This window comes from Thunnus maccoyii, chromosome 15 (genome assembly GCF_910596095.1).
Source record: "Thunnus maccoyii chromosome 15, fThuMac1.1, whole genome shotgun sequence".
In the NCBI taxonomy this organism is placed as follows: Eukaryota; Metazoa; Chordata; class Actinopteri; order Scombriformes; family Scombridae; genus Thunnus; species Thunnus maccoyii.
The window spans coordinates 16808886-16821247 of NC_056547.1; the positions used below are offsets into that span (position 1 = coordinate 16808886).

At 38.9% G+C, this 12362-nt stretch overlaps 1 protein-coding gene across 1 annotated transcript; it reads left to right on the forward strand.

Moving 5' to 3' along the window:
- Positions 1–1143: 1143 nt before the first annotated feature.
- On the forward strand, positions 1144–12285 carry mapk15 (mitogen-activated protein kinase 15). Its single transcript, XM_042436697.1, has 15 exons — positions 1144–1237; positions 1606–1756; positions 3212–3310; positions 5636–5665; positions 6734–6824; positions 7336–7466; positions 8015–8178; positions 8345–8484; positions 8573–8630; positions 9230–9367; positions 9636–9741; positions 9903–10224; positions 10662–10792; positions 10961–11113; positions 11260–12285. Exons 2-15 carry the CDS (start codon positions 1667–1669, stop codon positions 11452–11454), a joined length of 1848 nt encoding a protein of 615 aa, XP_042292631.1. The 5' UTR covers positions 1144–1237; positions 1606–1666; the 3' UTR covers positions 11455–12285.
- Positions 12286–12362: the final 77 nt, after the last annotated feature.

Genomic DNA, 12362 nt, shown 5'->3' on the forward strand with positions numbered 1-12362 from the left:
AGGGTCAGGCTACAGTTTGCTGCAGAACCAGAACTAACAGAAGAGCCATTCTTCTTCAAACTGACTCTTCAGGGAAAACATTTTGATGGGAACCATGATGAGCAAAGCAGGCTTTTGTGTCTCATCGAGGTCTTCTTATAATCCCCTTCTCTTATCTAGTGTCCACAGTGCTAATCTCCATGACAACATCAAGTGTTCATGTAACAGGAAGTGGGTTTTTTTTCAACTTTATTGGCCAAATATTGAAATACACAACACACACAAATTATGTGCAAATACAGGAAAACCATCACACAAAACAAACAGTCGAACAAAACCATACAGGACATAGAGCAACATAAAAAGTACAGGAATAGAATCATATATTTAAAAAAACAAAGCAAAATAAAAACACCAAAAGAAATAAGAGAACTGAAGACAATAAGTAATTACATAAGTACAAATAAAAAAAAAGTGTCAAGACAGTAGTAGGGCACTTTTGTGGTTCTTCATATGGCTTAAAGAATACAGTCTTTTCATTTAATTTCTGCGACAGACTACCGAACCACAGTGACTGATAAGAACCTGAGAAAGACATTGATAGAATAGAGAATAATAGAGAAGGGCAGACACAGGACAGGAGGAGGACAAGCTGTGCTGTCATTGTGATGGATGGAGGATAAGTGCAGAATATGCAAAAATTGAAATATTTCAACGTTTTAAAAAACATCTTTGTGCAGCTGATGGACATTTTTGTTGAGTGTTTCACCCACATTTATTAAAAAAATTCAAAAATCACCATTCAAAAATACTGTTTTCTTCACATTTAATATAATTCATTGAAATCTTTATATTCCCCTGGGTTATGTAACGTAGGTCCATTAGATAGTGTGATTGTAAATGTTCAAAACAAGCGTAAAAAACTAAATACACTCTCTCTGCTCTCTGAAAGCTTCATTAAGGATTAATCACCAATTTATCAATGTCAGATGAGGTATTCATGAATGCTTTGTGGTCATTTCGGGGTACAATGTGTTAAAACAGTAACATAATTCAATATTTTTCATATCTAAACATCATAATAAATCTAGAGCTGTTTGGGGCCCTTTTAGTTGACAGGAGGTGTTTGTGCGGCGGCTCCTTTAAGAAGCGGGCAGCAGCGTTTCCATGGCGACAAATAATGACAAAAACTCTCCGGCTCGTCAGTTTGCAGCAGCAGCAGCAGCAGCAGTGTGTGGTGGGAGTAACCAAACTCGCAGTAAGAACTGACTATCACCTTGACCGATAACAATAGATTATTTACTGTTTTATTACAGGACGTATATTTGACAGCCAGCTAACAGAATTGAAAAACTTACCTGCTCCGCGAGCGACATTGATTGATTGAAAAGTAGTCAACGCGACGTCTGACGTCAAGTAGCGATACAAGGTCGCGAGATACAAAGCTTGCCATAAAAAAGACTCCTCTACACTTCCATTTAAATTTTATTGTGCATCGTGAAGATTATCAGTTACTGGCATGCTGCAGCTCTGACGGGACTGGTTTTATTACTTCATTCATTGCTACCAGCTGCTTTTTTTTTTTTTTTTAAACCTGTTTTCCTGGACGCTTTAAACATCTTTCAGGAATAACCAAAGAGTGTGGTGATGATTTTTGCATGAGCAGAAGAGGAAACAATTCTTTAAAATGAGCAAAAAATATGAATCAACAAATGTGTCAGAGGTGGAGGAACATATCTCTTTGAAATATGAAATCAAGAAGAGACTTGGAAAAGGGGTGAGTCATTTTTTGAATCCTTAATTGTTTTGATAGAAATGAAAGTGAATGTATCCTATGTTATGTAATTAATAACAAAACTCTTAGTTGAGTGCATCTTTCACATGAATGAACTGATAAAACTTTTGCAAATGGGTTATAAAAGTTTTAAGAGTTTCCAAACAGTTTCCCATTTAATTTTGCAGCAAAACAAACAATTTACCTCCAGCTTCTCCACCTGAGCATGAATGTTTACCACTCTTCTAGTCTTCCTGCTGTATTTTGGCCTCAAGAGAAATTCTTGAAATTCTCCAGACTTAAGGTCTTCAGCAAAGGCCAGTGTTGTAAGCAAGGGGTTTATTTACTTTGGCAGAACAAACTCTTTTCTTTGCAGATCAGCTGATGTATGAGGACACTCGTTCCCTTTAGAGACTTTTGTTTTTCTCTCCACTGATGTAGTTGCCACAGGACTAAAAACAGCCTGGTTTCTTTCCGTAGACTGTCCACAGAGACTCACAAATTGCTGCTTAGTGGCCAGGTGGTTAACTGCCACGTAAACACGTCATATTGGCTAACTAGGCATACCTGAGGGTGGCTGCGACTCATGTTACACAGCTGTTGAACCTGTTTACGGTTGACTGGTGGGGAAGAAGCATCCTGTGCAGTGATGCTTCAGGGAGACAACACATTTGAACAGCGCTGTGCTAATTGGATGTAGAAAGTCATAAAGTGGTTTTACAAGCAGCAAAGATTGTTCTATTTTCTGGATTTGTTTTAAAAACCCATATTTTTCCTGTAAATGTCCATCACTCTCTCTTTTTCTGGAGCCATGGGTTTGACAGAGAGCTAGATGAATGTAATCCACTACCTACCAGTTGTACTGGTGCTTCTCTGCTGCCTCTGTTATGCTTGACTTCACTGCCTTTATCTGCACCCTGACTCCCCCTTCACGATAGGCAGGGCTGTAACTACACTCGTGTCCTCAGCATTTCTTTCTAGGAACATGGATATTATATTGGTTGTAGCTTAAAGTTAAGCATAGTGGGGTTTTAAAAGGCATATACCAATATTTTTGAAGATTCTGTGTCCTTAGATTTGATCATTTTAAAGGCCAAGAAAGATTAAAAATAATGGAGAAACAAATGAAAGAATAAATTCAACCTCCAACAATCCTGGCAGAGTAGAAAATATGCTTAGAAAACAGAGTTAAGATCTTTAGAGAAGTGAAGCTCAAACTCTAAGACATTTTTAAATGAACAAAAGGGGGGTTGCTTGGACTTACAACCTCAGTATTTCTAAATTCTTGGCTACGACCCTGATCAGTGTTTCCCCATTATAGTTTTCCTCCGCATTTTTGTACAAATGTTGTTGGTGTTTTTTTGTTTAATGCTTGACATGAATTTAAATAAGGGTAAGAATCAGTATGATGTTGTCATCATGATAACATGACGACTGAGTATTGTCTTTCTGTCTCAGGCGTACGGGATTGTATGGAAGGCTGTTGACAGACAGACGGGCGAGATTGTGGCTGTGAAGAAGATCTTTGATGCCTTCAGAAACAGGACAGATGCCCAGGTGTGTACTTTTTGTTTCTGATCTAAGTCACAATGAATTAATTACTGAACACTCTTACCTTTGATCATATCCACTATCTTGCCGGCCTGTTACCAACCCTTTTGGCTTGTGGCCCCATAAAAGTAATGTCTACTTGGTATCCATTGTCAGCTGTTGCATATGCCTGCAGCTTATGATCAATTGAAAAGTGATAACTTGAGGACTACTAGTCATTCACAAGACAATAAACAAAGATTAGAAGAATGTCAACATATTTTACAGCATACATATATAGTGGTGCTTGAATGTTTGTGAACCCTTTAGAATTTGCTCTATTTCTGCATAAATATGATCTAAAATGTGACCAGATTTTCAAGCAAGTCTTAAACTAGATAAAGAGACACCATTTAAACAAATGAGAAAAAAACATTAAATTTATTCATTTATTTATTGAAGAAATGATCCAATGTTACATATTTGTGTGTGGCAAAAGTATGTGAACCTCTGGGATTATCAATTCATTTAAAAGTGAAATTATAGTCAGATGTTTCCATCAATGGGATGACAATCAAGTGAGTCTGAGAGGCCCTGCATTATTTAAAGAAGAGAAATCTGGGTCTTCACTATCAAAGTCTGAGCTTCACAACACAGGTTTGTGGAAGTGTGTCATGGCTTGAAGAAAGGATATTTCTGAGGACCTTAGAAGAAGAGTTACTGATGCTCACCAGGCTGGAAAGGGTTAAAAAAAACATTTCTAAAGAGTTTGGACTCAACATGTCAGGCAGATCATGTACAAGTTGAAGACATCCAACACCATGGTTACCCTCCCCAGGAGTGGTCAACCAACAAAGATCACACCAAGAGCAGGTGTGTAATACTCCAGGAGGCCATAAGGGACCCCAGGGTAACATCTAGGAAACTAAAAGCCTCTCTTGCAGTGGCCAATGTCAATGTTCATGAGTCCACCATCAGGAGAACATTGAACATCAATGGTGTGCATGGCAGAGTTGCAAGGAGAAAACCACTACTCTCCAAAAAGAACATTGCTGCCCATCAAGATCATGCTGATAAGTCAGAAGGCTGTTTGAAAAATATGGATGGATGAATGAGACCAAAATCCAACTTTTTGGCTTGAATGAGAAACGTTATGTTTGGCAACAAGCAAACACTGCATTCCAGTATAAGAACCTTAACCCATCTGTGAAACATGGTGGTGGTAGTATCATGGTTTTGACCTGCTTTGCTGCCTCTGGACCAGGACAGCTTGCAATCACTAATGAAACTATGAATTCAGACCAGCAAATTCTACAGGAAAATGTCAAGGTATCCGTCTGTGAACTGAAGCTCAACAGAAAGTAGTTCATGCAGCATGACAATGAGCCTAAACACACAAGTCGTTCTACCAAAGAATGGTTAAAGCAGAAGAAAGTCAAAGTACTGACCTTAGTCCCATAGAAATGCTGTGGAAGGACCTGAAGGGGGCAGTTTGTGCAGAAAACCCACCAACATCCCAGACTGCTCTTTAAGGAGGAATGGGCTAAAATTTCTCCAAGCTGATGTGCAGGGCTGATAAAAAGTTACCGGAAACATTTAGTTTAGGAAATTATTGCTGCAAAAGGAGGTCACACCAGTTACTGAAAGCAAGGGTCCACATACTTTAGCCTCACACAAATATGTAAGATTGGATCATTTTCCTCAATAAATAAATTAATAAGTTTAATGTTTTGTCTCATTTGTTTAACTGGGTTCCCTTTACCTAGTTTTAGGACTTGCATGAAAACGTGATCATGTTTTAGGTCATGTTTATTTCTCCAAGCTGATGTGCAGGGCTGATAAAAAGTTACTGGAAACATTTAGTTTACGAAGTTATTGCTGCAAAAGGAGGTCGCACCAGTTACTGAAAGCAAGGGTCCACATACTTTAGCCTCACACAAATATGTAAGATTGGATCATTTTCCTCAATAAATAAATAAATAAGTTTAATGTTTTGTCTCATTTGTTTAACTGGGTTCCCTTTACGTAGTTTTAGGACTTGCATGAAAACATGATCATGTTTTAGGTCATGTTTATGCAGAAATAGAGGAAAATCTAAAGTGTTCACAAACTTTCAAACACCACTGTATATATTTATGTATGTATAGTTTTTCTCTGTTTTTTGTATCCTGGTTATTGTCTTGTGACCTCTTGTTGGAGGGATTTGGAACTACTAATCTGTGTATAAATTGTCTCCCTCACTTATCTCAGTGGAAAAACGAGTTTAGTTAATGATTGAATAGAGCAGGAGGCTTGTGTGTGCCTAGTTTATTGCTGCATGTTGACAGTATTTTTTTTTTTTTCTTTTTGCAGCGGACGTTCAGAGAAATCATGTTTCTCCAGGTAATAAAATTTTTAATAGAGGTCAATTATCTGTTTAGACTTTTACTCAAGAGTCAAATACAATGTCAGTCCCAATATCACTCATTTGTTTCCATCAATACTTTGTCCAGTCTCTTTCTCAAAGTTTTAAATGTGCTAATAATTAGGGACATAGGATATCATAATAAACAGTGACTGTTGTATCTGAGAATACTGCTTATAACTCCTCAGTCTGTGAACTCCCCTAGTAGTTTATATATAAACTGTGTTTACAGGTAAAGTGCTTAATTCATACCAGTTTGTGCCATACCAGAGCATGTTTTCCACATCTAGAGTCATTGTACCTTGCCCTACCAGTTCTGGCACAATCCAGTTTGTTTTTCCATGACTATTTCCTCATATTTTATTGTAGAACCATGCTAGTAATGTTTCTAAACTAATTTTACAAAGGATTACAATAGAGCCACAGCTAATTAGTGACCTGCATGAAAAAATATCCATACTACTGCTAGTACAGCATGGTAAAAATTACATATTGGTAAATCCTGTGCTATAATTTTACAACATTGTAAAGGATATCTAAAATGGAAAAATATGTATAAGTAATACATGAGTATGACAGAAGAAATAACAGTCAGCAGTGCTTCCTGTAAATTTTTGGTGCTCTTGCTAAGTATTCAAAAGACTCCCCAAGGCATCATTGTTGAAACATTGTTTTCTACTTCAACTTCATCATTATCCTGAAAGAAATTAGAGCAATGAGCAGCAAACAGTGTTGCTGTCTCATTGTTTTCCATATCCTTGTGTTACATATCCCTCTTTCACACTTAATCTCCTGACCTACATTCACGTAATGTTCAGTTGCGCCACTGCCCCCTAATCAGCTGTTGTCATCTTCCAGTGAAAATCTGGTGTTGTAGTCATGGGGTTTGTAGTGACTGTTATGTAATCTGTGCTGAAACTTTCGCCTCTTGTGTACTCAACCTTGGCACAATACTTGCCGGTTAAGGGTCAAACCAGCAGCTAGAGTGTGCTTTCTGTATGTTAATGTGTGTTTTCTATTGTTAAAGCCCTTTACTCTGTGTGTAGGAGTTTGGAGATCATCCCAACATCGTCAAACTTCTTAATGTCATCAGAGCACAAAATGATAAAGACATTTACCTCATCTTTGAATATATGGGTGAGTGTTGCACAAGCAAATAATCATCATTAAATCTTACAAAACACACATGGGGAAGAGTGAAGGCTGCAGTAGCTCTAGCAGGCCTAGATGTGTGTTTGTGTGAGTGTGTGTGGAAAGGTTTCTGCTTCCTTTGGCTGCCTGCACTGTCACTGTTATACTGCTGAGTCCACAGATTGGCCTCCCCCTCTCTGCAGTCTAATCCATGACTGTACACCAGCACCACAGCACAGACCTCCACTGTTTCTCTCTGGCTTTTCATTTTTGGGACTCTGCCGGACTGGGATCATTGTGTTTGTGTTTGTGTTTGTGTGCGTGTGCGTGTGCGTGTGCGTGTGTGTGTGTGTGTGTGTGATTATAGAGGAGCATGTGTTTTAGCAGCTCGATGACAATTTCAGTGCTAAGATGACTGTGATGTGTATAATTTAAGGAATATTTACAGTCCATTCATTGGTTGAAACTACAGTAACAGCAGTATTTGTCTTTGTTTTTGCTTTCTGTTTTGCACCAGACACTGACCTGCATGCAGTGATAAAGAAAGGCACCTTACTGAAGGACATTCATAAACGTTATGTGATGTACCAGCTCCTCAAAGCCGTCAAATATCTGCATTCAGGAAACGTTATACACAGGGACAAAAAGGTACGACGGCAAGTTTATAATATGGAGAGTAATTTAAAATTGGAAGAGTTTATTTTGGTTAAAAGAAATCCCAAATAGATAGCTGCATTGCAAATATATACCTTTATTATACCTCCCTACTGCATATATTCTATAATATATTAGTGATCTCATTAATCTCTGTTTTGTGGTCTGTGTAAATGCATTATATAATATAAAATATAGTATATTTGAATTGAATATGGCATTTATTTGTGTATATAAAGCAAAAAATCCTAGCCAATATGTTCAAAATACTGTGTTCATCACACATTCAACTGTCTTGTCTGCAGCAAATCTGCTGACATGGCTGCTCAAATTACACACTAGAATTTTATACCTCATTTTCTTCTATTCTCCTCCTACTAAAACTCTTCTTTTCACTCCTTATACAATGTCTGTTTTCATACCTTGGTCAAGCTGGGCACTGGACATAATACCTGCTCCATTTGACCTCTGGGTAGCAACATGAAAATCAAACTGTTATTGTCCTTGTGAAGAATTGTTTCTCTTGTCTGCGTTTCCCACAGCCATCCAACGTACTCTTGGACACTGACTGTGTTGTCAAGCTGTGTGATTTTGGCCTGGCTAGATCACTCAACCAGATCCAAGAGGACAGTGGGAATCCAGCGCTGACAGAGTATGTGGCCACGCGGTGGTACCGAGCTCCTGAGATCCTGCTGGGGTCCACAAGGTATCAACTGTGATGAGCATCTGCTGTCAGTATCTTCTGCTTGTGCTCATTCCCTGCAACAGTTGATTCAGCAGTCATGAAGAAAATAACAATACATTTTCAATTACAAGCAATACAAGCAATTATGAGTGTACTAGGCTGTGACAAGAGTACATCTCATTCAAAGGTACACTAAGGGTGTGGACATGTGGAGCCTTGGCTGCATCCTGGGAGAGATGCTACTGGGAAAAGCCCTGTTCCCTGGGACATCCACCATCAACCAAATAGAGAAGATCATGAGTGCCATACCACACCCAAGCCCAGATGGTGACTAAAGACCTCAAGAATAAATTCATCCAAACATCTCAAACTTTACTTTTTAGTATGAATTAACTAAATGCAATTTAATTTTCAGATATCCTCGCTATCAAGTCTGAATATGGATCCTCTGTCATTCAGAGAATGTTACTAAAGTAAGAGAATATTTTTTTGTATTATTTATGCTGTGAAAATCCTACTACACACGGGGCATGTTAACAATGGAGAGGTTCTTATTGTGAATGTACATGTAAAACTGGTCATCTAAATACACAACAATGCACCTGTTGCATTAAATTCACTCAATTCTCCTGGAATAGTTTATTGATAAGTGACTACAGCGTGTGAACTCTTCATGTTTGGCCTCTTTCTGACCTTGTCCTGGCACAGAGCTAGCTGAGGGAGTGACAATAACAAATTTCTTCCCCTCGACTGGGTAGATTATCATCAGAGCCTGCAGGTGGAGGCAGCATTGAGCAGCAGCAGTGATTGTTGTGCATTGAGCAATGAAGCGGCAGTGCCAAAGCAAAATAGTAAACTAAAGCGACGACAACTTGTTGCAAAGGGTGTGTTGAATATGTGTTGCATTGTGTTAGATGGGCGAGACAAATTGTCTGCATTAACTGGTTTGTAAGCTTTGCACAGGACTGTAAGTCTGTATATTAAAAGGAACATTATTGTTAGTAGAAAGCATCTGTGAGACAATGATCTACCTGCTTTCTCTGTATGTAAATCTCTCTTCTTGCTTCATCAGACCACAGGTGCCTTTGGATGATCTTCTCCAGCCGTCTGTGCCTCCTGATGCTCTGGACCTGCTGAGGGGTTTGCTAGTTTTTAACCCAGACAAGAGGCTGACTGCTGAGCAAGCTCTCCAGCATCCATATGTCGCCAGGTACTGAGGAGCACGCATCCAGATTGACACATGGATTTGTAGTTGTGATCAGGTTTTCCTCACAGCTGAATTCAGACTTCAGACATGTATTTTTTTTTATCCTCTTCTCTTTGGTTTGCTGTGTTGAACAGTTAGAATGAATTGTTTACTGTATTTTCTGTGCTAGATCTAGATGAGAGAAATCAATATTTCTATCATTATGTTTCTGTTATTGCCATAACATGTAATCCTGTACTGTATCCATTACTGTTTTCTCTGCTTCCTGGAGGTTCCATAATCCAGCCAAGGAGCCGGCTCTTAATTATGATGTAGTGCTCCCAGTGGATGATGATGTGCAATTATCTGTGGTTCAATACCGCAACAAACTTTACGAGGTACAAAATAAGTCGTAAATGTCCAGAAGGCAACATTTGATTTAATTTTTACACAACAGACATTATTGAAATACAAAGAAGTGTATTTCAGTAATTACATTTTTTTTTAATATCATCACACTGATTAAACCTTTTAAATGTTCCTCTTTTTTTACCTGCAGATGATGCTGGAGAGGAGAACTAATCAGGGGATGCTGAGACTGGTCCAGCCGAAGGATGAAGGCGATGTCAGTAGCAAGGATAAGCCTAAGGGGAAAGAAAAAGAGAGGGACCCGGTGACAGCGAGTGGCGACGGGAATGGTGACCATGAGGGAAAAACTCAACATGAAAAGACTGAAGAGACAAACCACTCACCTTCACATACAGGAATCACCAAACCTGGGCCTGTGAATGCATCAACCCCACCTGCTGTGGAGAAGATGAGCTCATCAGTTAGCCCTGGATGGGGAAAACTCACATATAACCCCATCACACATGCCCCAAGTATGTCTGAATTTACCTGTACTGGTTCCATGTAGGGCTGGATATTGAACCTCAATACTATTTTGGAACTGAGTAAATGCATCTGTAGCACTGAGTATCAATAATATCTAAGTATTGAAAGTTGTCATCAAATGTCTTTTACTTATGCTTTGGTGACATAGTTCCTGATTTCATTCAAAGTTTCACTAATTTTAGACTCATATTTTAGTTGGGAAACATTTTTGAAGGGTTGTCTGTTTATCAGTACCAAAACTCAGTATCAGCACTTGTCCCAAAAAGTTACAATCAATGCCCAGGCCTAGTTTCACACTTTCAAAATGAAATTTAAACAATACAGCTGCGTGTATTTTACACACTTCTATTAAACATACAGTATGTGGACAGATTTCCTCAGAAGGGTGACACAGAAAACAGTAATTCTCCTTTTCTTCATTCAGATGCTTTTGTTCGGAGTCCAGCCGGTGCTTCTCACTACTACCACTCTACTGCAGCCAGCAGGAAACTAGTCGGACAGACCAGTAGTGAAAGTGTAACTACATCACCAACAGAGGGCACCAACGCTAATATAGTAAGCAACAGAGTCTGCAACAGTCCCTTCACTATTCCACTTTGTTATCTATTGCTGGGATGTACTGTGTCTCTCCTGTCATGCACTTTTTAAAATTGCCTACTTACATTCTCTCTTTTTGTGGCTCACAATGCTCTTTGCTCTCTTTCGTTGCCCTTCCTCCACTAGTCCATGGACCAGATCCTCCAGCGTGGTCGCTCAGCCCCTGCTGCTCATAACCGCTCCTTCTCCTTGACCCTAAACCAAACCCAGAACAACCCGCTGGTTCGCAAGGATGAGCCATCTCTGTCCTCAGGACTATACGTCACTTCTGCTCGCCTGGTCAGTCCAATGCACCTCAGCACATGTAAAATATGACTGATGTATGATGAAATAAAGATCTAAATATATATATATGAAAATATATGTGTGAACTTTTGCATATGGTTTTTCTTTACTCAGTGAACTTTCTTTTTCTTCCCGTGTAGAACCAGCGCTCAAACTCTCAGGTTCGTGAGGCTCGGCCGCTGCCCCGGTTCAGCAAGAAAGTATTTCAGAATAACTGTAACGTAGCAGCTTCAGGCGACCCTAGAGCCAAACTAGGCAGCTATTCCCAGGCCTATGGTACCATCAACAAGACTGACCTGGACAACCTGCTTCGAAGTCGCCCTTGCAACCAGTAACTATTGTCATATCAGTGGTTACATAGGGGCTGGGTGTCACATGTGTTTGAACTCACAACAAAGTTTGCCAGGATGTCAGGCATGTAGCAAAAAAAAAAAAAGAAACTGCTAAGACTGAAAGTCAAACACCTCTTGTATACTGTACAGATTGTACCCATGGAGACATGGATTTCCATTCACTGTCTGTGACAGTGAATATATAACATCCAATGTTATTTCATATCACATTTATCAAATTGCAATTCATGAAAAACATCAACATTTCTCCAACATGTTTTACTCAGCTGCATTTCTCACAGGGACCCTTGGACCTTCAGGGGCCCCACTGGCACCATTTTCATCAAGTGTTACTTAGTTTGTGGTAATTTGATTAAAATGAAAATGTTGTCTTGTTTACATGTTTTCTATAGAGGTATTGTGTCAAAATTCACACATACTAAATATTCCTAAATACATTTGTATTTAAATAAACTATCACAAGCAGGTTCCCACAGATTATTTTAGCCCTGGGGGCCCACTAGAGATTAGTGCATCCACGATTTCTCATGTTGATCTATGTAGTTAATGACCTATAAGCTTAATGGCAAGTACATTAAGCCAGTGAGTTTCACATGGACAGAGAATAACTGTAAGATATGCAAATAGTTGTAATTATATGTCACAACGAGTTATTTTTCATGTGAAGACAACAGCAATAAGCCTATTTGTTCCTCTAATGTGTACAGAAATAAAACTGATTCTTGAGCACGGTTTATAATGTTTAACAGACATGAATGACTGTGGCAGCAAACCAGCATAAAGTGTAATAATAAACTACTGTACCGCATCATGCCCAACTCTCTAGATCTTTCATTTTCTATTTAAAGCTTAATGTTATCTTTTTTAATGGAAAATACTGCGTCATTGTG

Coding starts and splice junctions, on each gene's coding strand:
- mapk15 (XM_042436697.1), top strand. CDS start 1,667: ATGAGCAAAAAATATGAATCAACAAATGTGTCAGAGGTGGAGGAACAT. Junction 5,666..6,733: donor GAGAAATCATGTTTCTCCAG/GTAATAAAATTT, acceptor CTCTGTGTGTAG/GAGTTTGGAGATCATCCCAA. Junction 10,225..10,661: donor CCCCATCACACATGCCCCAA/GTATGTCTGAAT, acceptor TTCTTCATTCAG/ATGCTTTTGTTCGGAGTCCA.